Source organism: Sus scrofa, chromosome 11 (genome assembly GCF_000003025.6).
Source record: "Sus scrofa isolate TJ Tabasco breed Duroc chromosome 11, Sscrofa11.1, whole genome shotgun sequence".
NCBI lineage: Eukaryota > Metazoa > Chordata > Mammalia > Artiodactyla > Suidae > Sus > Sus scrofa.
This window is the reverse complement of record NC_010453.5, coordinates 50,749,793-50,774,922: the sequence shown is the minus strand read 5'-3', so window position 1 is coordinate 50,774,922 and position 25,130 is coordinate 50,749,793. Positions and strand designations below refer to the sequence as shown.

The following is a 25,130-nucleotide window of genomic DNA, read 5'->3' as shown; positions in this document are numbered from 1 at the left end:
CCTTCCCTCTCCCCACTGCTAACCTCTAGTTTGTTCTCTGTATCTGTGAGTCTGTTTCCTTTTTTGTTGTATTCATTACTTTATTATTAGATTACACATATAAGTAATATCATGTAGTATTTGTCTTTATCTGACTTATTTCACTAAGCATGATACCCTCCAGGTCCATCCATGTTATTGCAAATGGCAGATACTGACTCACAGACTTTGAAAAACATGTGATTTCCAAAGGAGACAGTTTGGGGGTTGGGGGATACTCTGGGGCTGTGGGATGAAAATCCTATGATACTGGAATGGGATGATCCTTGTACAACTATAAATGTAATAACTTCATTGAGTAATTAAAAAGAACATGAGTGTCAAATGTAGGCTAGGATGTGGAGAAAAGGAAACCCTCATATGCTATTGTTGTGAATGTAAATTGGTGCGGCTACCCTGGAAAACAGTATAGAGTTGCCTGAAAAAAACTAAAAATAAAACTATCATATGACCCAGCAATTCTAGGACTGGGTATATATCTGAAGAAAATGAAAACACTAAATTGAAAAGATACTTGTACCCAATGTTCACAGCAACACTATTTACAATAGCCAAGATGTGGAAGTCACCCAAGTGTCCATCAGTAGATGAATGGACAAAGAAGATATGGTTATATCTATACAATCAGACTCAGTCATAAAAAGAATGAAATAATGCCATTTGCAATAACATGGAGGGCATCACCTAATTTCTTCATACCTTGTTTTCCTTATTTGTAAAGTATATTTACTCTGTTTACCTCACAGGGTTATTGAGAGAGAAAGAATGGATAGAAAGCCCACTGTAAAATATAAGGCAATATAAATGTAGAGTATTATTTTCTGTACTTGGTTATATGGAGACAAAGATTTGTATATTTGCTGTGTATGTCAGTATTTTTTTCAGTATTTTGTTTGCTGTTTAGATTATAAACCACTTCAGTATATGCTATATCTTTTAGGGATGTTTTAGCTTTCATGCCTCTGGTTTCTGGGACTTTCTAGTAAGATGTTAATGCTAAATCGTTGTTTGCTCTTGTTCAGTAATATAGCGGAATAAATTGAGGGAAGGATTTCAAGCAACATGTGGGTGATTGGACTAAGTGATCTTTAAAGAACCTTCTAATTCTGACATTGTATAATTCTAAAATAGTTGAAGGAAAATTGCCCCAGCCTTAGTGGAACAAAATGGGCTTTTCTTTTTGACAATGAGTGCGGTTTGGAACAAAATAAAGCCATTTCATAATATGTCAATAGTTTCAGTTTCTATGACCAGATATCTAAGCTAGTATCTCTATTATGCATGTTTAAGGAACAGTGTAGTAGCAGAAGCAGTGTTTTTGTGGCTCCTAGATACTTCTTAAAGCACCTACTGTGCTGTACTCCAGAGAAGCAGTTTGTTTACTCTATAAACTAAACCTGTTGAGATTTTGGTTATGACTGTTACCTTGTACTAAAAGTAATGTTTCTTTTTTCAAAGGTACGCCAGCCTGTCATATGCATCAACAACCATGTATTTTGTTCAATTTGTATCGATTTGTGGTTGAAGAATAATAGCCAATGTCCAGCCTGCAGAGTCCCCATCACTCCCGAAAATCCTTGCAAAGAGATTATTGGTAAGGGTCTGTTTTACAAACACATAGAAATAGATTTGAAACCCTCTTTAAATAGTGTCTATTTGGAGGGAGACTGAAGTAGACAGTTTTCAGTGTTGTTATTTTGCCAGTATGATACTAGATAGATTGGTCATTTGCATAATCTGTAAATGAGCAACTGAAGGGCACAAAGCACTGTGAGAACTCTAAAGCCTCCTGGAACTTTGGTTCTGGTGGAGGCTGTGCCTGTAGACCAACATATTAATGGGTTAAAGCAGCAGATGCTAAAAGCCAAAAAAAGGGCCCAGAGAGTTCAGGCAAGAAGTTTAGCCAGAACATCGAGATGAGATTCATGAAGTAGGTAGCCTTTAAGATGGAGATTTAAAGATGGATACATTTTCAGTTGGTAAAGATTAGGGAGGGCATTTCTTGCAGAAGGAATAGCATGTACTACAGATAAGAAGTAGGAAAGCAAAGCATGTTTTTGGAAATGATCAGTAGTCTACTTTGGGTCTGAGTGTAGAAATAAAACTGAAGAGGGATATTGAGACTTTAGTGCAGGGCATCTTGAGTGACCAGGGAATTGCTGTGTGGGTGAGATGGGTGAGGTGGGCAGGATGGCTTTGAGCAAGGGAATGGTGCACTCCAAAATGTGCATGAAGAATATTACCCAGGTGATGGTACGTAGGTTGACCTCTTGGGGAGAGAGGGCTGAGTAGGTCAGGGCAGAGACTCTTGCTCAGGGGAGGGAGAAAGTGAGTGTGAATTCAGGGTAAAGAAAGAACATTCAGTGCCGTGCCATGGTAGTGTAAGTAAGAGAGGGGATAGAACCTGAATTAGAAGATCCTTGAAAAATAAAATGTTTAAAGAGCTTTTTTAGTGTTTGGTTTTTATTCTGCTCGTATAAGTTATTTCTCTTAGATCGCAAAAATTAAAATGATTTTTATCTGTTTTTGTTTTTGGAAAAATTGAACATGAATCTCCCATTCGCTTTCGTGTATCTGTCATGAATCATAAAGAAAATATTTCAGAAAACTTAAGAAGTCACTGTAAGAGTACCAAGTTAGGGAAAATGGACTTCAGCAAATTTTTTATAATGGAAAGGAAGATATATATGCTAGGAAAAAAGAACTAGTGGGACTTTGAAACTAAGAGATCTGAAAGGGAATCAGAGATGATTCCAAGGTTTCTTTCTTGGGTTCCTGGGTGAAGTCTAATAGAGGGATATTTCTCTGCTGTGCTACGAACTGGAGTGCTGAGCTCTCTGCCTCTAGTTTTTTTTTTTTTTTAACCTGCACTGACCTTTACCAGGAGTCAAGTCTTTTCTTGCAGAACCTGAGTTTTGTTGATGAAGGTAATTTGAATGTTTTTTTCCCCCAGCTTCTCTTCATATCCCTTCTCCTGCCTTCATTCATTCACATTTAAGTGACGTTTCATAAATTCTCTCAAGTAAAATAGTTCATCCGTCCTTGCATTTGGATAGAACATCCTGAAAAAGAACATCTGTAAATACCTTTGCTATCATTTTAAGAAGGTAACCACAGCGTAAGTGAAGACCTTTCAGGAAGAATACATTTTGAGCGTGTTTGTAATGAGTTATGGACATGAACTTAATGCTGTGATTTACAGTCCATCTCCATCGTAACTGGGTTCAGTGAAAAGACACGTTGATCGTTTCAATTATGTTACTAGTAACTAGGTATGTCTGAATGAATACATTTGTCATATATCATAATATGTGTGCCATATATATCAATAATATGTATTTGATAATTAAATATACATAGTATTGGTAATATTTATATAGCTTATTGGTTAAATATAAATATAATCTTCGGTTTTATCATTAATGATTGTCATATATGCAAAATTTGCCATTGTCGAAATGTGCTAATTAATAAAATATAGCCATTGTGGGAGTTCCTGTCATGGCTCAGTGGTTAATGAATCTGACTAGGAACCATGAGGTTAAGGGTTTGATCCCTGGCCTCAGTCAGTGGGTTAAGGATCCGGTGTTGCCTCAATGGTGGTGTAGGTCGCAGCCGCAGCTTGGATCCCGTGTTGCTGTGGCTCTGGCGTAGGCCGGTGGCTACAGCTCCAATTAGACCCCTAGCCTGGGAACTGCCATAGGCCGAAGGTGCGGCCCTAGAAAAGACAAAAAAGACAACCCCTCCAAAAAAAAATTTATTTATATAAATAAATATATATATATATATATATATATATATATATATATATATATATATAGCCATTGCCCACATTGAGTTTACTCTAATAAGCTGCACAGGTAAGTATTTTACTGAAGGTATTTCCTCTGCTGTTATTTATCTTTTTTTAGGATCGAAGTACGGCAAAGGCCTAGATGGCAGCCCCAAGTGAATATAAGGGAAAAGGTAGAAAAGAAGCCAGAAAACTATATAGAACAATAAAAGGGTTTATTTTAATTTTCATTCTGTCCAAATCAGAATGAAAATTTAGATTTTATTTTTTTTCTTACAGGAGGAACAAGTGAAAGTGAACCTATGCTAAGCCATACAGTCAGGAAGCACCTCCGGAAAACTAGACTTGAATTACTCCACAAAGAATATGAGGTAAATAATAGAATTTAAATGATGACAGCATTGAATTCAAAGTTAAGCTGTCTTGGAGTTCCTGTCGTGGCTCAGTGGTTAAGGAATCCGACTAGTATCCATGAGGATGCAGGTTTGATCCCTGGCCTCGCTCAGTGGATTAAGGATCCAGCGTTGCTGTAAGCTGTGGTGTGGGTTTCAGACGCAGCTCAGATCCTTAGTTGCTGTGGCTCTGGTGTAGGCCAGTAGCTACAGCTCCGATTCCACCCCTAGCCTGGGAACCTCCATATGCCACAGGTGCAGCCCTAGAAAAGACAAAAACAACAACAACAAAAAGAACCAAAAAAAAAAAAAAAAAACCAAAGTTAATCTGTCTCAGTCCCTGGCCTTCTTACAGTAAACATCCAGTGAAATCTTATTTTATTTTGTCTTTTTAGGGCTGCACCTGTGGCATATGGAAGTTCCCAGGCTAGGTGGTCGAATTGGAGCTGCAGCTGCCGGCCTGCACCACAGTCACAGCAATGCCAGATCTGAGCCTCATCTGTGACCTACACCACAGCTCACAGCAACGCCAGATCCTCAACACACTGAGCGAGGCCAGGGATCAAACCTGCATCCTCATGGATACTGGTCCGGTTCATTACCACTGAGCCACAGGAACTCCCGAAATCTTATTTTAATTGCCAGTTTAGAAATAATTTATTTGATAACTTCTTTTTTTTTCTCCCTTTTCCTATTTCAAATGGAGGAAAGGATTTTTCCTTTTAATGTTAAATTTATCCTCAACAGAAACATCATTTTGTGAGTTACTCCCTCAAGAAATTGGGAGGTAAAGGAAAGCCTCTTGTAAAAGTCAGTCTTAGAACCCCCATGAGGCGTGATGAATGCTCTGGCAAACAGGGGCTATAACTGCCATTCTCTTTTTGTTTCTGCCTATAAATTCACTGCTAATTAGGAGTTCCCGTCGTGGCGCAGTGGTTAACGAATCTGACTAGGAACCATGAGGTTGCGGGTTCGGTCCCTGCCCTTGCTCAGTGGGTTAACGATCCGGTGTTGCCGTGAGCTGTGGTGTAGGTTGCAGATGCGGCTCGGATCCCGAGTTGCTGTGGCTCTGGCGTAGGCCGGTGGCTACAGCTCCGATTCAACCCCTAGCCTGGGAATCTCCTTATGCCGTGGGAGCGGCCCAAGAAATAGCAACAACAACAACAGACAAAAGACAAAAAGACAAAAAAAAAAAAAAAAAAAAAATTCACTGCTAATTATAAGTCTATCAGTTCTGGTAAAGAAAATATACCTATGTCACCTACTACCAAAGAGGTTTTGCTGTGAAATATGCTATTTCCTAACTTTTTTATATGTAAAACACTGTTTAAAAACAAAAACCCTCATATATTTAAGGTATACAACATGTTTGAGATACATAGTGAAGTGATTTGTTCAATCAGGCTAATTAACATACCCATCTCCTAATGTAGTTACGTGTGTGTGTGTGTGTGTGTGTGTGTGTGTGTGTGTGTGGTGAGAGTACCTGAAATCTACTCTCAACAGATTTTCAGCCTGCAGTACAGTGTTATTAACTGTAGTCATCACGCTGTCCAGTAGATCTCTAGACTGTCTTTCTCCCACATCACTGCAGCGTTGTACTCCTTCACCATTGCTGTTTCTTCCATCTTCCCATTTCCCTACCATCCACCCTTGGTAACCACTGTTTAACTCTGTTTCTAGGTAGTCAACTTTTCCATCTTCCCATTTCCCTACCATCCACCCTTGGTAACCACTGTTTAACTCTGTTTCTAGGTAGTCAACTTTTTCAGATTGCACATATATGCAGAATCATTCATGTGGTTTTGCAGTAGTTTTCTTCCTGTGAAAGTGACTTGACATAGTGACAGAATTTTTCCAAATTAGCCTCAAGCTAGTAGAATACATATACTCTCCCCCCACCCCCCTGCTTTTTTTTAACAGCTGCAGCTGCAGCATATGGAAGTTCCTGGGCTAGGGGTTAAATTGGAGCTGCAGTTGCAGGCCTACACCACAGCCAGGGCAACACCAGATCTGAGCTGTATCTGTGACCTATGCTGCAGCTTCAGCAATGCCGAATCCTTAACCCATTAAGCAAGGCCAGGACCAAACCTGCATCCTCAGAGACAATGTCAGGTCCTTAACCCCCGAAGCCACAGTGGGAGTTCCCATATATCTTTGAGTAATGTTAAGCCACATGTCATTGTATCTTGACTAAATGGGGGATATTATTACTCTCTCCCTTTTTTTGGGGGTGGGTGTCATGTCCAAATGTGGTGGTTCCCAGGCCAGGGATTGAACATTTGGCATAGGAGCAATCAAGCCACTGCAGTGACAATGTTGGATCCTTAACCTGATGCATCACAATAACTCCTATTGCTCTCTTCTTTTGACACAAAATATCTTTGAGTTACTACACTATATAAATGGAAACTACTTCGGCTGCTTTAAGTTTTTTTTTTTTTTGTCTTTTTGTCTTTTTGCCATTTCTTGGGCCGCTCTCATGGCATATGGAGGTTCCCAGGCTAGGGGTCGAATCGGAGCTGTAGCCGCCAGCCTACACCAGAGCCACAGCGACGCGGGATCCGAGCCACGTCTGCAACCTACACCACAGCTCACGGCAACACCGGATCGTTAACCCACTGAGCAAGGCCAGGGATCGAACCTGCAACCTCATGGTTCCTAGTCGGATTCATTAACTACTACACCACGATGGGAACTCCCTGCTTTAAAATATTTTTGAAGTTAAGTAGCGCATAAATAAATGACTGAGTAAATGTTCATTCATGTATATGTTTTCCGTTTGTATTTGTTTATTCATAATATATTCAAACAAGCGATTTTGTCATTTTATGATACTATTTAACGAAGTGTATTGTAATTTAGAATAGTAAATAGTACTATTTGTGTTATCTCTAAAATGTATTTTTACATACTTAATGAAGATTTATCACACTTAAATTCTAATCAGATTTATCCTTTAGGATATCGCTGATGTATTGGAGTTTATTTTCTAACAGCAGAATTTAGAAGAATCTTAGTTTAAGATGAAACATCCATTATAGATGAATAAATGGTATCACAGAAAAGAGTTTTAGCACTAAATGTTTAGTTACTGGATTTAAGCTAGTAAGCAGTTCCACATGGAATAAACTAATACTTGGAATAGTCACAGCAGTAATTGAAGAGCTGGAACGTAGAAGAGTTAAAAATTAACTACAGGGGTTATTTAGGAATAGAAAGTGAAGGAAGTGACCTGTAGCTTTAGTCTATTAGAAGCCAAAATACAGATATGAAACAAAACTAAATACCTTGATCAAAACTATATTTTTAAATTCCCTTCAGTGAAGTAGGTAAACATGCCTCAGAATTTTCTGAGGAATCTACTTCCTTGTTGAATTCATGTGACTTTTCATGTTTACTGGATATCTTAAATAGAGTCAGTGATTTGACATTTTGGTTTTTTTAAAATACAAACTATCATTAAATTAAAATGGAAATGATGATTTTTATCAGAGTCAAAATACATTTTGAGAATTTGAACTGTATGTGATGATAAAACTATTCTGATATGTAAAGAATCTCTCAATCTCTCTCTCTCTCTCTCTCTCTCTCTCTCTATATATATATATATATATATATATATACTGTATTTTGAGTGTAAAATTTAAAAGTACATTAGCCTCATTTTAGTATGTGTATGTATCTGGTATCTGTGTCTGCCTGATGGCTATGCAATGCTTTTTCAGGATGAAATAGATTGTCTGCAGAAAGAGATAGAAGAACTTAAGAGTAAAAATCTTAGCTTGGAGTCACAGATCAAGACTATTCTGGATCCTTTAACCTTGATGCAAGGCAACCAAAATGAAGATAAACATCCAGTCGCAGATAATCTAAGTAAAGTTGACCCAGAAACTGTAGCAGAGTGGAAGAAAAAACTTAGAACAGCTAATGAAATCTATGAAAAAGTGAAAGATGATGTGGATAAGTTAAAGGAGGTAAGCCGTGGTTGTTTTTTTAAATTCTATAATATTTTATGTACCTTCAAAAGTATACGTAGCAGTATTATATTGAGTCATCATTGGCTGATTTGTGGAGACAAGGACAGGAATTCCTGGATGAGTATTTATAAGCAATGGGAAAACTTTTTCTCTTTAAATGTTACTGGCTGCCAGGAAGTACCAGATGGTTCCATTTGTGACTATAATTGGAGATTCAACAGTGCTTCTATATGAGTTTGCATCTTCTAGAAGAGTGACATCAATTTAAAGGATGTGTATCTATTTCCCTTCTTTGCGGTTTGGCTTAGTCTTTTTTAAGCTTATCTCCATGACTGCCCTGTGTGTATAAAGACAAACATATATCCATTTCCCTACCTATGAAATGAGAGGTTTGGACCATATTTTTCCTAGCTCTACCATTCTCTAATTTTCAGTATTGTAAATAGTTAAAGACTTAACGTTTAATTCCAAGGGAGCTGTGAGTAGCCGCTTTAGACTACTAAACAGACTACCAAAAAAAATATCATGTCTTATGAGGTAGGTTCATTTTTTTTTTTTTTTCAGTTATTCTTCCGTCCATACAAGATAGAGAAAGCATAGGTGAAAAGGGCAAAACCTCTAGGATTTTCCAATCTAGGCAAGGAGTTGAGACCCATGCCATCAGCACTGGAAGTAATAATCAAGTGCTGCAGAGCTTTGTTGGCCAGAGGGACCAGCCTTTAGCTTGGCTTCAGGTTTATCCACAATGGAGTCTTGTGCTGAATAGAGATGGTTTTGTGGTATCCAGGACCACAGCCATCCATTGAACCTGTATACATTCTCTTAAAATACTATACTGATTACTAAATCCTGCCTCCTGAAATTATTAATGCTCTGTGTGATATACTGGCTCTGCAGTTTTCAGTGAGGTTAAGTAGCAGAGAAGTATCTGCGACTTGATGTAAGTACTAAGTCAGATTGCACACCCCCATATAAAATAAATGCCATTTGGGCTTGGAAAAGTCCAGGATGAGAGAAAGAAGGGAACTTAGTGCTTTCAGAGAAAAAAGAAGCTACAGACATAATTGCACTGAGTTTGTTACACATTTAGGGGAAGTGTGTAGTTTCTCTGGGTACCCATGGCCACATTAGCATGTTAGTCTCTCTGAGACGAGAAGAGGACAGCAGGAGGAAAGACAACTGGGACATCATAGTTTTTATCCAATCAACCATGTCCCCTTTAACTTTCCTTCTTCTTGAGCCATCAGTAAGTTCAGTATGGTGGTCTTTTGTAGTTACTGAACCTCATTTAAATTTTTGACAATACATAAAAAAGAACCAAATAATACCATTTGCAGCAACATGGGTGCAACTAGAGATTCTCATACTAAGTGAAGTCAAAAAGAGAAAGAGAAATACCATATGATGTCACTTACATGTGGAATCTAAAATATGCCACACATGAACCTGTCTACAAAACAGAAACAGACACACAGACATAAGAGAACAGACTTGTGGTTGCGGAGGGGGAGGGAGTGGAATGGATTGGGTGTTTGGAGTTATTGGATAATTTTATCTTTAGAATGGATAAGCAGTGAGGTCCTACTGTGTAGCAAAGGGAACTATATCAAATCTCTTGGGACAGAACATGATGGAAGATAATATAAGTAAAGGAATGTATATATATGTATGATTGGGTCACTTTGCTTTACAGCAGAAATTGACACAATGCTGTAAATCAACTATACTTTAGTGGAAAAAGAAAAAAAATGGCAGCAAATCCTTCTTAGAGCATGAAGAGCTGTTCGAAAACTTTACTCTGGGCTTATAAGAATGGCGTAGGGGGTGTGCTTAAAAGAAAGGTACATAAAATAGGGAGTTCCCATTGTGGCTAAGGGTTGGTTACCGGACTGGTATCCATGAGGATGAGGGTTCAATCCCTGGCCTTGCTCAGTGGGTTAAGGAGTGTTGCCACAAGCTGTGTAGGTTACAGACGTGGCTCTGATCCCGCTGTGCCTGTGGCTGTGGCTATAGCATAGGCCAGCAGCTACAACTTTCATTTGACCCCTAGCCTGGGAACCTCCATAGGCCGCAAGTGCTGCCCTAAAAAGGCAAAAAGAAAAAGGAAACTACATAAAATACAGTTTTTCTTTGTTTTTTTCACATGTTAAATTCAATACCCAAAACTACCCTGAGACCTCAGAATTATCTGGGATATTTAATAAGCCCATTTTGGATGCCTAGTGAAGGTATTAGATGGAACTAGGCAATAAACTGAGACATAAATAAATTTAAAAACATGGGCTGCAGAGACAAAACTTGAATGTGAGGTACAAAATAATAAAATACTATAGAGGAATTTTTCTAACATTTCCAGGATTAGGTGAGTTTTAAACCATTATGAAATTGTATTAAGAATGCAATATAAAGAGTTCTCTTGTGGCTCAGTGGATAAAGGATCCAGCATTGTTGTGCTTTGGTTTGGGTAGCTACTGTGGCACAGGTTCAGTCCATGGCCAGGGAACTTCCACGTGCCATGGGTGCAACAACAACAACAAAAAGAAATGCAAAATGGTTACCTGAAGTCTTTATTACTTTTTAGGTGCAACAATTAGGCAGAGCTCTCCCCTTTGTAACTTTTACCCACCTAATTCTCCTGAATTTGAAAAAATCTCTTATCAGTTGAGGACCTAGCCAGCCCATAGTGAGAATCTTAGAGAGTCACAGGACTGGTGAGAGACCTTGACAGAGGGGATGGGGAAAAGAAATCAAATCAGTTTCTAATTTAAGCTTGTCATTCATCATCAAAAGCATTCACTAAGTGCCTCCTCTTATGGTTCTTTGCTTGAGGGCTTAATTCATTGTTTCTGAGTATGAGGAAGTAAATTACTTTCCTTCTATCTTCAGCAGGACAGTAATGGTGTTTGTTTATCAGTCACTTGAAGAATTAACCCTCCACAATCCTGTTTAGTTTGCACCATGAAGATAAGCAGGTGCTCAGAGCCCAAAAGGAACCTGGATGAGTCTCAGTGAGAGAGTCAGGATTGGTGCCCCAAAAGTGTCCTCTCTCCTGCTTCTCTTATCATCCTTTTGGGGCATTTGTGTGGGTGGGCAAATAATATAGTCAAAAGTTCCTGAAATAACTGGTCAAACTTTAAAAATCTGTTTTCAGGTTTTCTTGGTTTAAACCTTTTTGTTGATAATAGTTCTTGTGACCCCATTCACTTTGAATGTTAATGTTCTAGGCACACAGTGAATTTCTCTCGCCTGGTTAGTGACATTGGTTCCTAGTCTAGGGAGTCTTATTTTTTGTTGGATCCGAAACACAATGACTGAGAGATTTAAAAAAACTTTTGGGGTTGTCCAGAATCAGTATTGAGCTTCTAGATTTTCTAGAATTAATGTTTTGTCAGCCAATTTTTAGGTATCATACAATTCAAAAAAGAAAATCTTGCTTGGGATTTTTTTTAATTAAAAGAAAATTTATTAGAAAACATTGACCCAATTTTGAGAGTCCTAGAAGTTGTCAGCCAGAGCATTTAGGAAAGCTATTTTGAAGAAAGCAAGTGAATGGTTTAATCATAATTAGATATGTTATCACTAAAAACGATTTTAAAATAGCAACCAAAAATCAATCTCATAGTTCAAGATTAACTTAGAGTTACTAGTTTTATGAATAATTGCATGTGGTATAATGTTACCATGCTTAGTTATGTGAAAAAGGAAAAAAATATTTGCCATTAATTTAGTCCCTTAATGATTCTTAGCTCACTAACATAGCTCCATTTATTTCCCTGGATAGTATATTTTCAGAATGCTTGGGGACTATGGATGAAACATGCTTGGTTGTGTTCTTAGTTTCACAAGTCATTCCCAATGGTGATTTAAGTTTCTGAAGGCGTGTTTTAAGTATTCAGTTTTCTGATATTGTTGCTGTAAAAAATACAGATGTCTCATGTCATAATCTTTACAAGGCACTTTTGTTTTAACTTGTGCTCAGTTATTTTCAACTCTTTTTTTTTTTTTTAAAGGCAAATAAAAAATTAAAATTGGAAAATGGTGGCCTGGTAAGGGAGAATTTACGACTGAAAGCTGAAGTTGATAACAGATCACCCCAGAAGTACGTATTTTGCTCATAGAGCAACGTTTTAGATTATGTCGATGTTTTAGGATAAGCTGCTATTACAGTTTGTGTTTTTCATTTGACTTTTCATTGAAACATATAAATTTAAGTAGAGTGTCTTAGCTCTAAACGTCAGGTGTATAGTTATGTTATTGATAAAATCTTAGTCTCAGTTAAAGCTAATTTTGAAGAAAGGACTTCCTTAACATTGTTCTTATCTGATTAGCAACAGAATTGTTTTATGTGACCTAAGACAAGTGAGGCTTCCGTTGGTTTTACATACAACTGTTTGATGGTCTTAACGGGGAGTAAGGAGAGTAACATCATGCCCTGTAGATGTTTTTTGAAATAGTCTTAATTATAGTTAAAATTCACATAGTGCTTTCTCTTTGTCAGGTACAACAACCTGTGATGGAGAACTGTTGTTATTCTCCGTTTACAGATGATGAAATGGAGGCATAGCAAGATTAATTTTTCTAAATCCACACAGCTAGTAAGTGGTGGAAATAGGATTTAAACCAGGTAGTCCAGCCCCACAGTCTGTGCTCTCTTACATTACACTGAAAACTGTTACGCTATTACGCTACCCATTACGCAGAAAAGCCTATCTGAAATAGAATTAAGGCATCATTTGTTGGATTTTGAACAGATTTGAACTGTGTAATTACACGAATTTATTCTTCCTTTATTTTATTTTATTTTTTTTTGCTCTTGGGGCTGCACCTGTGGCATACTGAAGTTCCCAGGCTAGAGGTCCAGTCAGAGCTAGCTGCCAGCCTACATACACCACAGCTCCCACAATGCGGTATCTGAGCCATGTCTGCGACCTACACCACAGCTCATTGCAACGCTAGAACCTTAACCTACTGAGCAAGGGCAGAGGTCAAACCCACGTCGTCATGGATCCTAGTTGGCTTCCTTTTCACTGAGCCACAACGGGAACTCCATTCTTCTTTTATGATAGGATAGTTTTCACTCCTTTCCAAAAGGTAAGAGATTGTAGCTATTGTCTACATATAATTAGTAATAATTAATAATTTAATTAGATGGAGTTCCCATTGTGGCGCAGTGGTTAACGAATCCGACTAGGAACCATGAGGTTGCGGGTTCGGTCCCTGCCCTTGCTCAGTGGGTTAATGATCCGGCGTTGCTGTGAGCTGTGGTGTAGGTTGCAGATGCGGCTCGGATCCCACGTTGCTGTGGCTCTGGCATAGGCCAGTAGCTACAGCTCCGATTGGACCCCTAGCCTGGGAACCTCCATATGCCGTGGGAGTGGCCCAAAGAAATAGCAAAAAAATAATAATGATAATAATTTAATTAGCAATAATTAAATAACTAATTTAATAACTAGTATAAAATGATAAACAGAGTTAAGACAAAGATTGAGAATAGATGGGAGACAGTACTCGAAGTTATTATTCTTCTCGGAAAAAGATGACAAGTGAAAAGAGACTGTGGCCTCCATCCCTCTGAGAGGTGGCATGTCAGCACTCCACACTTTCTTCCTATCCAACGATAAGACTTCTTGTCTCTCTAGTGGAAGAAGACCAGACAGGCATAAACAAACCGTGGACAGTCATTCCATTTACCTCAGTGTCCATGTGTCAGTCTCCAATCCTCAGTCCGTCAATTGGCACTGGCAACCTGGTTTATAGCACAGAGAACTCTACCTAATATGCTGTGATAATCTTTGTGGGAAAATAATCTGAAAGAGAAAAAAACACTGGAAATTTATCCTACCAGAAGTAGTTCTCTGCTTGTCATTTGAAAAGGAGAAAATATTGCCTTCAGTAAAACCACGTGTGGTATCAGAAAATGGTAGAAGTAAACCATAATTACTCAGGGTAGAGATAACTAACCAATAGAGAGAGAAGGATAGCTTTTACTTTTAAATAGCTCCTTCCCCTGTGCTCTCCAACCTCATTTTTCTTTCACTTGAAATAATGTCCTACTTTGGCAAATTAGTGAAGTAAGCTTAGGAAGTGATGCTGTTATTATGTGGTGGTTTGAATTTCTGCTCTTCTCATTTATTGGCAGCTCGCTTTGCCAGTCATAGTAAATGCTTGTCCACTAGCCATTTCCCATAGCATGTTGCATGGAACTAAAACCATTTTGTTTGTAGCTTTTATTTCTTAAAAAGTTGCCTACCAGATTTCAGATTTAATGCCTATCACTAGGATGTGTGTGGCTCCTACCTGATAAACAGCTGAAGAATCTCACCTGAAGACACCTCGCCTCTGTTCTAACAAGCAGCTACACTTCTGAATCCCATATAATTTGTGGATTTGCTGTCTTTAATTTCCATTCCTTCCCTTCAGGGGAAGGGAACAGTTTCACTTAAAAAACAACTTGAATTGACCCCTATTCCAGATCAATTTGAAATGCATTGAGGTATTAAATGCATTGCATTTGATTTATAGCCTTGTTTACTCTGCATCACCAAGCCCTAGTGGGATTCAGAAAGTAGCTGACCATAGCTGAAAATACCCAGATCTGGTTCACCTGAGGAGAGCTCCTATTTGTGCTCCTATTTGTATTGAAAAGAATACGAAATTTCAAGAGTTTTAAAGTAAATGTAAGCAAATAAAAACCATCCATTCCATCTCATTCCCCTGATTAGGAAGTGCCTTGACCAGTTATTTTTCTCCTGTCTATTTGGTTAGGGATCAAGGTATACTTTTTATACACATGGCCTTAGTTTCTGATGTATCTTTTGGGTTGGGCAGACATGTTCTAAAAATCATGCAGAAGAAAGAGCTTTAAAATTTATACTCTAGAGTGAGAAAAAATTAGGAAGATGAATTTGTCAGCTTGGGCTGCCATAACAAAATACTGTAGACAGGGTGGCTTAAACATTGCATATTTATTTTCTTAGTTCTAGAGGCTAGAAATTCCAGATAAAGGTTCAGCAGTTTCGGTTTCTGGTGAGGGCTCTCTTCTTGACTTGTAGACCTTTCCACTATGTGCTTCACATGTCAGAGAGAAAGAGAGAGCTCTGGTCCCTCTGCTTTTTCTGACTGCTAGTGCTATCAGATTAGGGTCTCATTTAACCTTAGCTTCTAAAGACCCTTTCTCTAAATACAGTCACCTTGTGGGTTAGGGCTGAATTCAGCATATGAATTTGGTAGGGGGCGAGGTTAGGAACACAATTCAGTCCGTGGCAAAAGTTATTTCTTTTCAGGACACTCAAGTGAATATCATGCTATTGCCCCCAAACTAGACTTAAGATCTGGTGTGAACAAGGGGGGACTTAAACATTTACATTGGTCTCAAGTAGATAGTATTTTATAAATTTTTACAACAGTGCTATAATCTTTAAAATGAAATCTGGATTTTTTGTTTATCTCTTCCATTGCTGTTTTTCATGTCTTTCTTTTACCCGTCATTATATCCAATCTTAAAGTGTACCTGAATATTTTTCCTTTCTCAGCTTTAACTTAAAAGCCCTTTGAACAGTATGACAGATAGCCTACTAAGCATCCTTTTCTAGATTCAAAAAATATCCATTCTTGGAGTTCCCATTGTGGCTCAGCAATTAGGGAATCTGACGAGCATCCATGAGGCTGCAGGTTCAATCCCTGGCCTTGCTAAGTGGGCTAAGGATCCGGCGTTGCTGTGGCTGTGACGTAGGCCAGCAGCTACAGCTCTGATTTGACCCCTAGCCTGGGAATCTCCATATGCCTCAGGTGTGGCCCTAAAAAGAAAAGAAAAGAAAAAAATCCATTCTGTTTCTTGTTGAAAAGTCACTGTCCTGATATCTAAACTGATGGTCCAGAAACATGTTCTTTTTCTTTGACTTGACATATCCAGTTCCTGAATTTGTAGTTCCCTTCTAATTCATTTCATCTGGAGAAAACAATCTGTTTGCCCTTTTAGTTTTCTCTAACATGGACCCCTAAGAGAATCAGATTTGATATTCAGAACTCGAGAGGTGGTGATAATGTCTTTAGTTTACAAAGCTGATATGTGAAGAAAACTCACTCTCCCAGCCAACCCAGAAATACTGGAAATTTATTTACTTGACAATCTGCTTGATGCTTTGAACTATACAAAATAAAGTAGGTTAGGTTCCCTTGCTGTAATTTGTCTTACTACCTTGTGCTTTCCTGTCTTAGCTCATATCACAGATACTAATGATTAAAGTTTGGTATAATTATTCCACAAAAATCATTTCACGGCTTTCTTTTCTGTTTGAGTGAGGACTATAGTTGTATTCACTATTATAACCCTGCATTTTGTAGAGTTCTAGTTAATATTCTGCTCATAACATATATTTGTTAAGTGAATAAAAACACAGCTCCCAAGACTATGAGGAAACAGACAAATCCAGAATGGGGTACAGTCACTAAGAAAATGACTAGATTTCTTCATTAAATTATTGGCAGAACGGGAGGGGAAGAGATCTAAGGGACATAATAACTAAAAGCAGTATGTGGATTTTTTTGGGATATTAATTAATAACAAATGTCAAAAGACATTTTTGAGGCAATTGGATGTATTTGAATATGAACCAGATGTTAGATGATACAAAGGAATTACTGTTCATTTTGTTTAGGCTTTGTGGTTATTTAAGAAAATGTCCATATTTTCTTTTAAGAATGCATACTAAAATATGGGCTAATAGAATAATTTTAACAAAAGAAAAATATATATATATATTTCATATATATATTTCATATATACATATTTCACATATATATATCATATATATTTCATATATATATTTCATATATATATTTCATATATATATTTCATATATATATATGAAATGAGACAAAAATCTTTTTTTTTTGTTTTTTTTTTTTGCCTTTTCTAGGGCCGCACCTGTGGCATATGGAGGTTCCCAGGCTAGGGGTCAAATCGGAGCTGTAGCCTCCGGCCTACTCTAGAGCCACAACAATGCCAGAACTGAACCTCATCTGCAGCCTACACCACAGCTCACAGCAACGCTGGATCCCTAACCCACTGAGCAAGGCCAGGGATCGAACCTGCAACCTTATGGTTCCTAGTCAGATTCGTGAACCACTGAGCCACGATGGGAACTCCCAAAAATCTTGATAATTGTTGAATGTGGGTGATGAGTATATGGGGTTTGTTATACTGTTCTCTGTATGTCTGTGAATGCTTGGATAATTTCATAATGAAAAATTATTTATTTTTATTTATTTATTTATTTAGTCTTCTTAGGGCCGTACCCACAGCATATGGAGGTTCCAAGGCTAGGGGTGGAATCGGAACTATAGCTATAGTACAGCCTACAGCACAGCTATAGCAATGTGGAATCCGAGCTGCATTTGTGACCTGCACCACAGCTCACGGCAATGCCAGATCCTTAACCCACTGAGCAAGGCCAGGAATCAAACCCACATCTTTATGGATACTAGTCAGGTTCGTTAACCACTTAGCCACGACGGGAACGCCCTATAATGAAAAATTAAAACCAACAAAACACAGCCCTTGCTTCCAGGAAGTTCATAATCTAATGAAGGCAAGAGGAAAAAAAAATACATAAACAGTTACATATTAAATAGTTACTAAGCCAAAGAGCAAAGACAGCAGCAAGATGAGTTCAGAGAATGGAAAGTTGGTTGCAGTGACAAGAGTCTTTATCTATGAGGCAGCACTTAAGCCCAGCTTTGAAGGATGGAGATTTTGGTGAAGGCATTCTCAGCAAAAGGAAAGAGCTGGAAAGGTTAGGAGTACTAAGAGGTTCCTTGTACTCCAGAACAGCCACAAATCATGCTCCAGAAACATGGTGACTTCCTTGTGAAACTAATGAGAATAGAGACCCTCTGAGTAATATACACATCTCTTCATTGTGACCATCATCATCCCACTCAAATAGCTCATTCGCACGTCTCCACTGTATCTCATACTCCGCTGTGTTCTGCTCTGAGCAGAAAGGCCTGTTCTCCTGTTTAATGGGGAATGCCAAGAGTGTCACATCTCCACATGGTAAAAGACAAGAATAAGAAGCTGAAGAGAGGACTTAAGTATTGCATTTCTCATATTCCTAAATTGCTTTGGCTTCAATTATTATTCCTAAACTGTGCCGAGCAATGTGGATATATTTGCCCCTCCATAGAGTTAGGAGTTCCTTAGTGATCTTTAGCTTGAAGGGGTGTGAAGAATTGGCTTGTAAAGCATTTGACAGTCCCATGTCTTCTCTCAAGATCTCTGTTCAGTGTACCATTTTTTTGCAGGCAGAGTTTGTGCCATGTCGTCACCTACTATGAGACTTTCGCACAGCAGCTGTTTTTGCCCTCAGCTATGAACCCATCTTAATAGCATAGAGCATAAAGCTCCATGTATAAAATCCATGGGTCATTTATATCAAAACTGGTTGTAAGCGGATCACTGGCTTTCCTTTCTATAAATATGTATTTGGGAATGTCATCATGTCTTTAGTGAGATCTGTGGGTTTGATGGTGTCCCCCTGTAAGCATCATTTTTACTGCCCAGCAACCCCAGGGCTCACCACCATGGACAATTCTTCATCCATGCCTCATTTCCTTCTAGGGGAAGATTAAGGCTCCGGATTCCCTGTAGATAGTGATCAGCATTTCCTTTTGTTGGTACATGAAAAGAAGTGCTCTGAGGAGGGAAAAATAGACTTAATAGATCACAACCTGTGCTTTCTTCTCATCCTGCTGTATTTATGTTCCTTGAGCCATCTCTTCGACTCCCATGGCTTTAATGATCATCTACTTGTATGTCAGAGATTACAAAATAAAATCTAAATCTTTGGCCCTTCCTTTTCTCCCAAACTGTAGATATGTTTCCATCTTGCTGTCTTATACTTTCACTGAAGATCCACAAACATAGTAGTGAAATAAACGCTTATTCTAGAGAGAGACTACCTAGATTCAAATTTCCCTGATCCACCCTGCCCCTTTTTGCCTTACCCAATTTGTTTTCTTCATACTCAGAAATCTTTTTTTGGGGGGGTCTTTTGCCTTTTCTAGGGCTGCACCTGTGGCATATGGAGGTTCCCAGGCTAGGGGTCTAATCGGAGCTGTAGCCACCGGCCCACGCCACAGCAACTTGGAATCCGAGCTGTGTCTTCGACCCACACCACAGCTCACGGCAATGCTGGATCCTTAACCCACTGAGCAGGGCCAGGGATCGAACCCGCATCCTCATGGTTCCTAGTGTTAACCACTGCGCCACTACGGGAACTCCTCAGAATTGTTTTTTATAAAGTATAAATCAAACTATTAAATCTCCTCCCTAAAACTATCCAATGTTTTCCTAAAACAAAATCCAAATTCTTCGCCAACTAATCAATGCTTGTCTATTCACTTCTTCTCATTCTCCTTCCCCCAGCTCATCCTGCTCCAACCTTCTCCTCTTGTACTCTGCTGTGGCCATGCTGAATTTCTCCCTGGGCCCAGATTTTCCATGTTATATCACATATCTTGGCTCATGTCTTTCCCTTTGCCTTCCCTGGTCCTCCCCAGTAACCTCTCTTATTCTGCCTGGTTAATTCTTAACTATCCTTTGAGATTGACCCCTGTTGTCAGTTTGTCTTTGAGCTCCTTTAAGATTTCTCCATTGTTCTTATATCATGTTGTTTTAAGGATTACATTGTATACTGACCAGTTTCATGATTGTCATGCATAATTAATTTACAAGCTCCTTGGAACTAAGACATAATTTTTTTTTTAATTTTTTTTTTTTTGCTTTTTAGGGCCACATCCAGTGCCTATGGAAGTGCCCAGGCTAGGGGTTGAATCGGAGCTGCAGTTGCTGTCCTGTGCCACAGCCACAGCTCACGCTAGATCCTTGACTCACTGAGCGAGGCCAGGGATCAAACCTGCATCCTCATGGATACTAGGTGTGTCAGGTTCGTTTCCACTGCGCCACAACAGGAACTCCCAAGGCACATTTTTAAAATGCACAGAAGGTGTTATCTGTATAAAGTGTGTGTGTATGTGTGTGTATTTTTTAATACCTTATATACTGCTTGGAGCGAACTGAGCAGGGAATGAAGATCTTGAGCTTTCTTGAAGCTTAAGGTATAAAGGGTCTACGAGGGAAGGAAGTCAGATTCCTGGCATTCTCCAAATGAGGAGAGGAGAGGGTTTTCCTAAATTGCACTAGAGATTGAGAGTTAGAGGAAAGGATGAGGCAGTGTCTGAGCTTGCCTGGCTCCAGGACCAGGTTCTTGTCTGAGTCTCTTGATGTGAACCAGGATTTCCTGCCCTTCTGTCTCCATGCTGACTGTGTGCTGTGCCCTGCCCTAGTTCACAGGTCTGCTCTTCCTAAACTGTGTCTCAAGATGTGCCAGCACCACTCAGACAACAGCTGGCTTTCAGCTTCCGCAGCACCTCTGCTCTTGCTGGCTTTGGCTGTTCTCTCCTCTTGACCTTTTCTGGCCTTTTTTGTTTCTCACGATTCTGTGCTGAGAAACACCATGATTCCCGGTATTTGACCCCAGCCTGATCCGTTGACTGATTCTGCTTATGCCCTTTGGTTTTCCCGGAAGGGGAACTTGTAGACTGTCAGGGGAGCCTGATGATACCCTGGGGCCAGACTGTGACAGGCGGGTGTGCTCAGGCCCCTCAGCTGCCTGAGGGGCCCTTCTCTGGATATTCAGCTAATTGGGGGCGGACAGTTACTGCAGTTTTCTGTCAGCTTGTCTTTATTGTATTGATAAGATATTTTAGGAGCCTGTAGTGCATGCTAATAACTAAGCCATAAGGTTGTCGAAAAGATTATGAACTGCTTGAGAACAAGGATAATGTCTTGTACTCCTTTTGTTTTCCGTCCTCATAGCCCCTCAGCATGTATGAGTCCTCAGTAACTGTCAGCTGAGTAATAATTACAGAGTGGCTAGATCACAGATTTTGGTTTTGTTTCACATTGTTCCACATGCTGAGAGAGATTGATTTAACTGTAGTGAAAAATGTATCGATAGTAGTTCAGAGATTTTTCAGGTATGCTTTTTTTCAACCAACGATAATTGTACTCTTTTTATACCGTTGAGATTTTTGTTGTTGTTAAGGTTAGTACATTTTGGGAAAAGGTGTAAGTCCTTTATTCCTCTGAGAACTGTAAAAAGATCTGAAATAGCATGTATCGAGGTTCTCTCCTTCATGAAAGATTAGGATCCCATTGATGTCATGTCATCTTCAAGGCTGAACTTTTAGGGCAGAAAATGGGGGCATTTCTACATGGAATTGAAATGAAATATGTTTATCCATTAGAATGGAATTTATTCGAGTAAAAAGAGTAGTCTGTCTTCACAGGCAATGAATATGGATGTGGGTTGGCCCTTTTTAGAGACTTACCACGAAAAAGAATCTGTTCCTCTTCAATTTACATACGCTGCCTAACACTTGAGTTGTTCCTAGTAAGAATTTGTAGGTATCAGCAAGAATCTTCACCAGTTTTTCACTGCAAACGCATGGTTAGTTTAATAAACATACACAAAAAACTTCTTTAAAATTGTGTTAATAATATGAGCTCTTAATTTTTAACTCTGCTCCTCATTTGAAAGCTTGCATATCAGCCTCTACCTTAATTCTTAAGCAGTGCTTTTGGGAGGTGGAGGAGGGAAGACGGGTTTGCAGGGCTTTAATTCTTGGCCTGGTTCCACTGTCCATGTGACCTTTGTCTTTATGGGTGTGGCATTGTTTTTGTTCTTGCAGTACTTGGGTACTTTGTACTGTATAACAAAGCTTGTGTTTTTTTATTCCTGTTAGACCCTAAGATAAGTAAGTACCTATGTGGTGTTTAGATCCTAAAAGTTTGCATTTAAAATTTTACTCCTTTTACATAAGCAGCTTTTTCATTGTAGTTGAAAATGCCTGCTGTTTGTGCATGGGTCAGGCAAGATGATCCTGCATGGTTTTTACACCTAGTGCAGTTAAAGATGGAACTTGTGTTTAGGGTTCTGGTTCAGATTTAGTATTCATATCTCTGGTTAAAATAGTTAACACTTTTGGGGTTGGCATTTGCCAGGCGATCTGTCTGTGCTATAGTTTTCGGCAAGGCCATTTTAATAAATGACCTTTGGGAGTTTGAAAGTACTCTTGAACTTATGTCTAGAATGTAAAAGGTATTTGATAAATATTTGTTTATCAGACTTTGCCCATACATATCTGTATGCTTTTCTACATCTTGTTATTTCCTCTCCCTATTTCTATTAACAAATGTATGTTTTAATAAGCATTACAACAATGCTAGTCCCTTGATTGTGTATACAGACTTGGCACCCAGTAGACATGCTTGCATTTTGCACTACATCATAGTATAAATAGGTGTTGCTCTTACTTGAGAAGGAATCTCATGTTCAAGCTTCTCATGTTCAAGCATAACTTCATACATGGTATTTGGACTCAGCAGACTTGAATTTAAATCCTCTTCCTGCTACTTCCTCTCTCCATAACTTTGAACAAGAGACAACCTTTTAAAGTTTCTTGTTTATCATCTTTAACATAAGAATAGTAGATCTTGCTTCATAAAGTTGACATGGTTAAATTAAATAAGTTAATATATATAAAGCATAAAGCAATGTACTTGACACAAGTATACTTTCAGTGAACATTGGCTCCTGTTACTGTTATCATCACTATCATTAGTAGTCATTTACACTACTATAGAAGATTTATCTGTTACACTTACTTTTGCTAATTTCCATCCCCAAAGTTCACTTTTCCATCTTTATTTATTTGGATGTTGGGCCAGGGAATAGAAATTTTGTGTTGGGTCTTCAGGAGGGAGGAATTTTTTCTTGTTCTCTCTCAACATGCTTCATATATTTTTGTGAACTCAACTAATGTGACTATGATTGGCCATGGACAATACTTTTATGATTAACAAATTCTCTAGGAATGTAGCATTTTCATAACTGTTTTTAAACAGAGAAAAGTCTCTTGAAGAAACACTAGCAAGTCATCAGGCTCAGCAGTGGATGAAAATGCACAGGCCACCTCCCAAAGCCTTCCTAGTAGTTTAAAGACAGCGCTCTCCCCATCCTCCTAAGACACATGCAGGGATGGGATAGATAGGGGAGATGCACAGACAGCTCCTTGGAAGCAAGTAAGAGCTTTGACTGCCCACAGTCCTGGTCCTCCCTGTCCTCTTTGCCTGTAGTCCCCCTCCCCGTCCCGTACACATATGCACGTGGCAGAGCACAGCACTGTGACCTCTCCCTTTCTGTGCCACTCCTCCCAAAGCTCAGGTCCTGAAGAGCTCATATTACAAGAGCTCATATCATATAACTCACTTAAGTTATGTGTAATCAAAAAGAGGCCTCTGCAAACTTAGGGGATCTCTAACTCATGCATTAAGTGCTTCAGGGAGTTCCCGGTGTGGCTCAACAGGTTACAGACCTGACTAGTATCCATGCGGATGGGGGTTCTATCCCTGGCCTCACTCAGTAGGTTAAGGATCTGGCCTTGCCGTGAGCTGTGGTGTAGGTCACAGATGCGGCTTGGATCCTCTTATTGCTGTGGTTGTGGTGTAGGCCGGCAGCTATAGCTGATTTGACCCCTAGCCTGGGAACCTCCATATGCTGCGGGTCAGGCCCTAAAAAGACAGAGGAAAAGAAGAAAGCTTCAGGAGACAATACTTAGGAAAGGGAAAGGAATGATACAAAGTTTTTTTTTTTTTTCCTCTGAAACTCCACGGCTCTTCTGTTTAAAATGAAAAAGGTATTTTCCTAGTATCTCTGTAAGTCAGAGAATGTGAAGATACACAACTGCAGCTGATTTTAGCCAGGCATCTCCACAGTAAAATTTACTGGGTGACTGAGTCATTTTTCCTTAGCTAAGTGTAACAGTTCTTTAAAAAACAATTGTTGAGACTTACTTAAATTTACATGGTTTTCCCACATACCAAGCTTTACTTTAGTACAGGTAATTCTCATTTGCCATGGTTGTATAGAACCGTAAAAATAACCATTCACCCTAAAACCAAGCAAAGCAATCTTAATAATCAATGAGAAAAATCAAACTGTTCTATAAACTAAGAATTTTTGTCAAAACATTAAATCTTTTCCTGTCAGGTATAAGTATTATATATATGAAGGTGAAAAATAGTAAAACTGGTATTAATATTTATATAATAGTTTACAACATTAGAAACATTCAGCGTTGAAGTGTTTAATTTCTTTTAAAAAACTTATGGACACAGCAGAAATTAATGCAACATTGTAAATCAATTATAATAAAATTAAAAAACTTACGGAGAATATAATCTGAATGGTGCTTGCCTTCTTATCATATTATAGCTTTGATATGAAGGTAACAACTTTTCTAACATTTTGACAAATTGTCACACACCTAAGCTTTAACATTTTATCCTTTTGTGCTTTCATTGTGGTGAAATAGCTCCATAGCACTTTAATGTGAAGGTTTTTTTTTTGCCAGCTTGTCACTTCCAGTAGACATCTTTATCCTTTTTGTCACAACCACATCTCTCATTTATGTGAATAAGTTTGCCTTTCCCAGGTTCCTCTTGGCATACCTAGGGTCTCTTAAATAGTGACAGTTTCAATATTCCCACGGTCAGCTTTTCTACTCTAAGTGCATTTACGTTTGATTCTAATTTTACTCCTAGTGTTACGCACTTCTCCATTTCTTACTGCACTTCATCTTTTTTTTTTTTATTTTATTTTTTTTTATTGCACTTCATCTTTGTTGGCCAGTTCTGTCTTTTGATTATGCATTTTTGTAAAAGGTCATGTGGCTGTGGCCGCAGGCACAACTGCATGTTTTACTGCCTGTGTGTGACCGGACTTACAGGCACACAGGGACCAGTCACTTTCAAACTTTGCAAGAAGTGACCTGATTGGTCACTGATGGTGATGCACAGTC

The 25,130-nt window shown here is 38.8% G+C and overlaps 1 protein-coding gene across 3 annotated transcripts in view; it reads left to right on the top strand.

The window, feature by feature from the left end:
* RNF219 (ring finger protein 219) overlaps positions 1 to 25,130 on the top strand; it is a 44,932-nt gene that overhangs the window by 11,902 nt on the left and 7,900 nt on the right. The window contains exons 1-6 of one of the 3 annotated variants that reach the window (XM_021065768.1): positions 1,498 to 1,633; positions 2,993 to 3,311; positions 3,951 to 4,005; positions 4,112 to 4,203; positions 7,953 to 8,201; positions 12,215 to 12,303. In XM_021065768.1, the coding sequence (XP_020921427.1) occupies positions 3,975 to 4,005; positions 4,112 to 4,203; positions 7,953 to 8,201; positions 12,215 to 12,303 (461 nt within the window). In that variant the 5' untranslated portion in view covers positions 1,498 to 1,633; positions 2,993 to 3,311; positions 3,951 to 3,974. Of the gene's footprint in view, positions 1 to 1,497; positions 1,634 to 2,992; positions 3,312 to 3,950; positions 4,006 to 4,111; positions 4,204 to 7,952; positions 8,202 to 12,214; positions 12,304 to 25,130 lie in introns of those variants that run through there. The other 2 variants (XM_021065769.1, XM_003131038.5) reach the window with 2 other exon arrangements.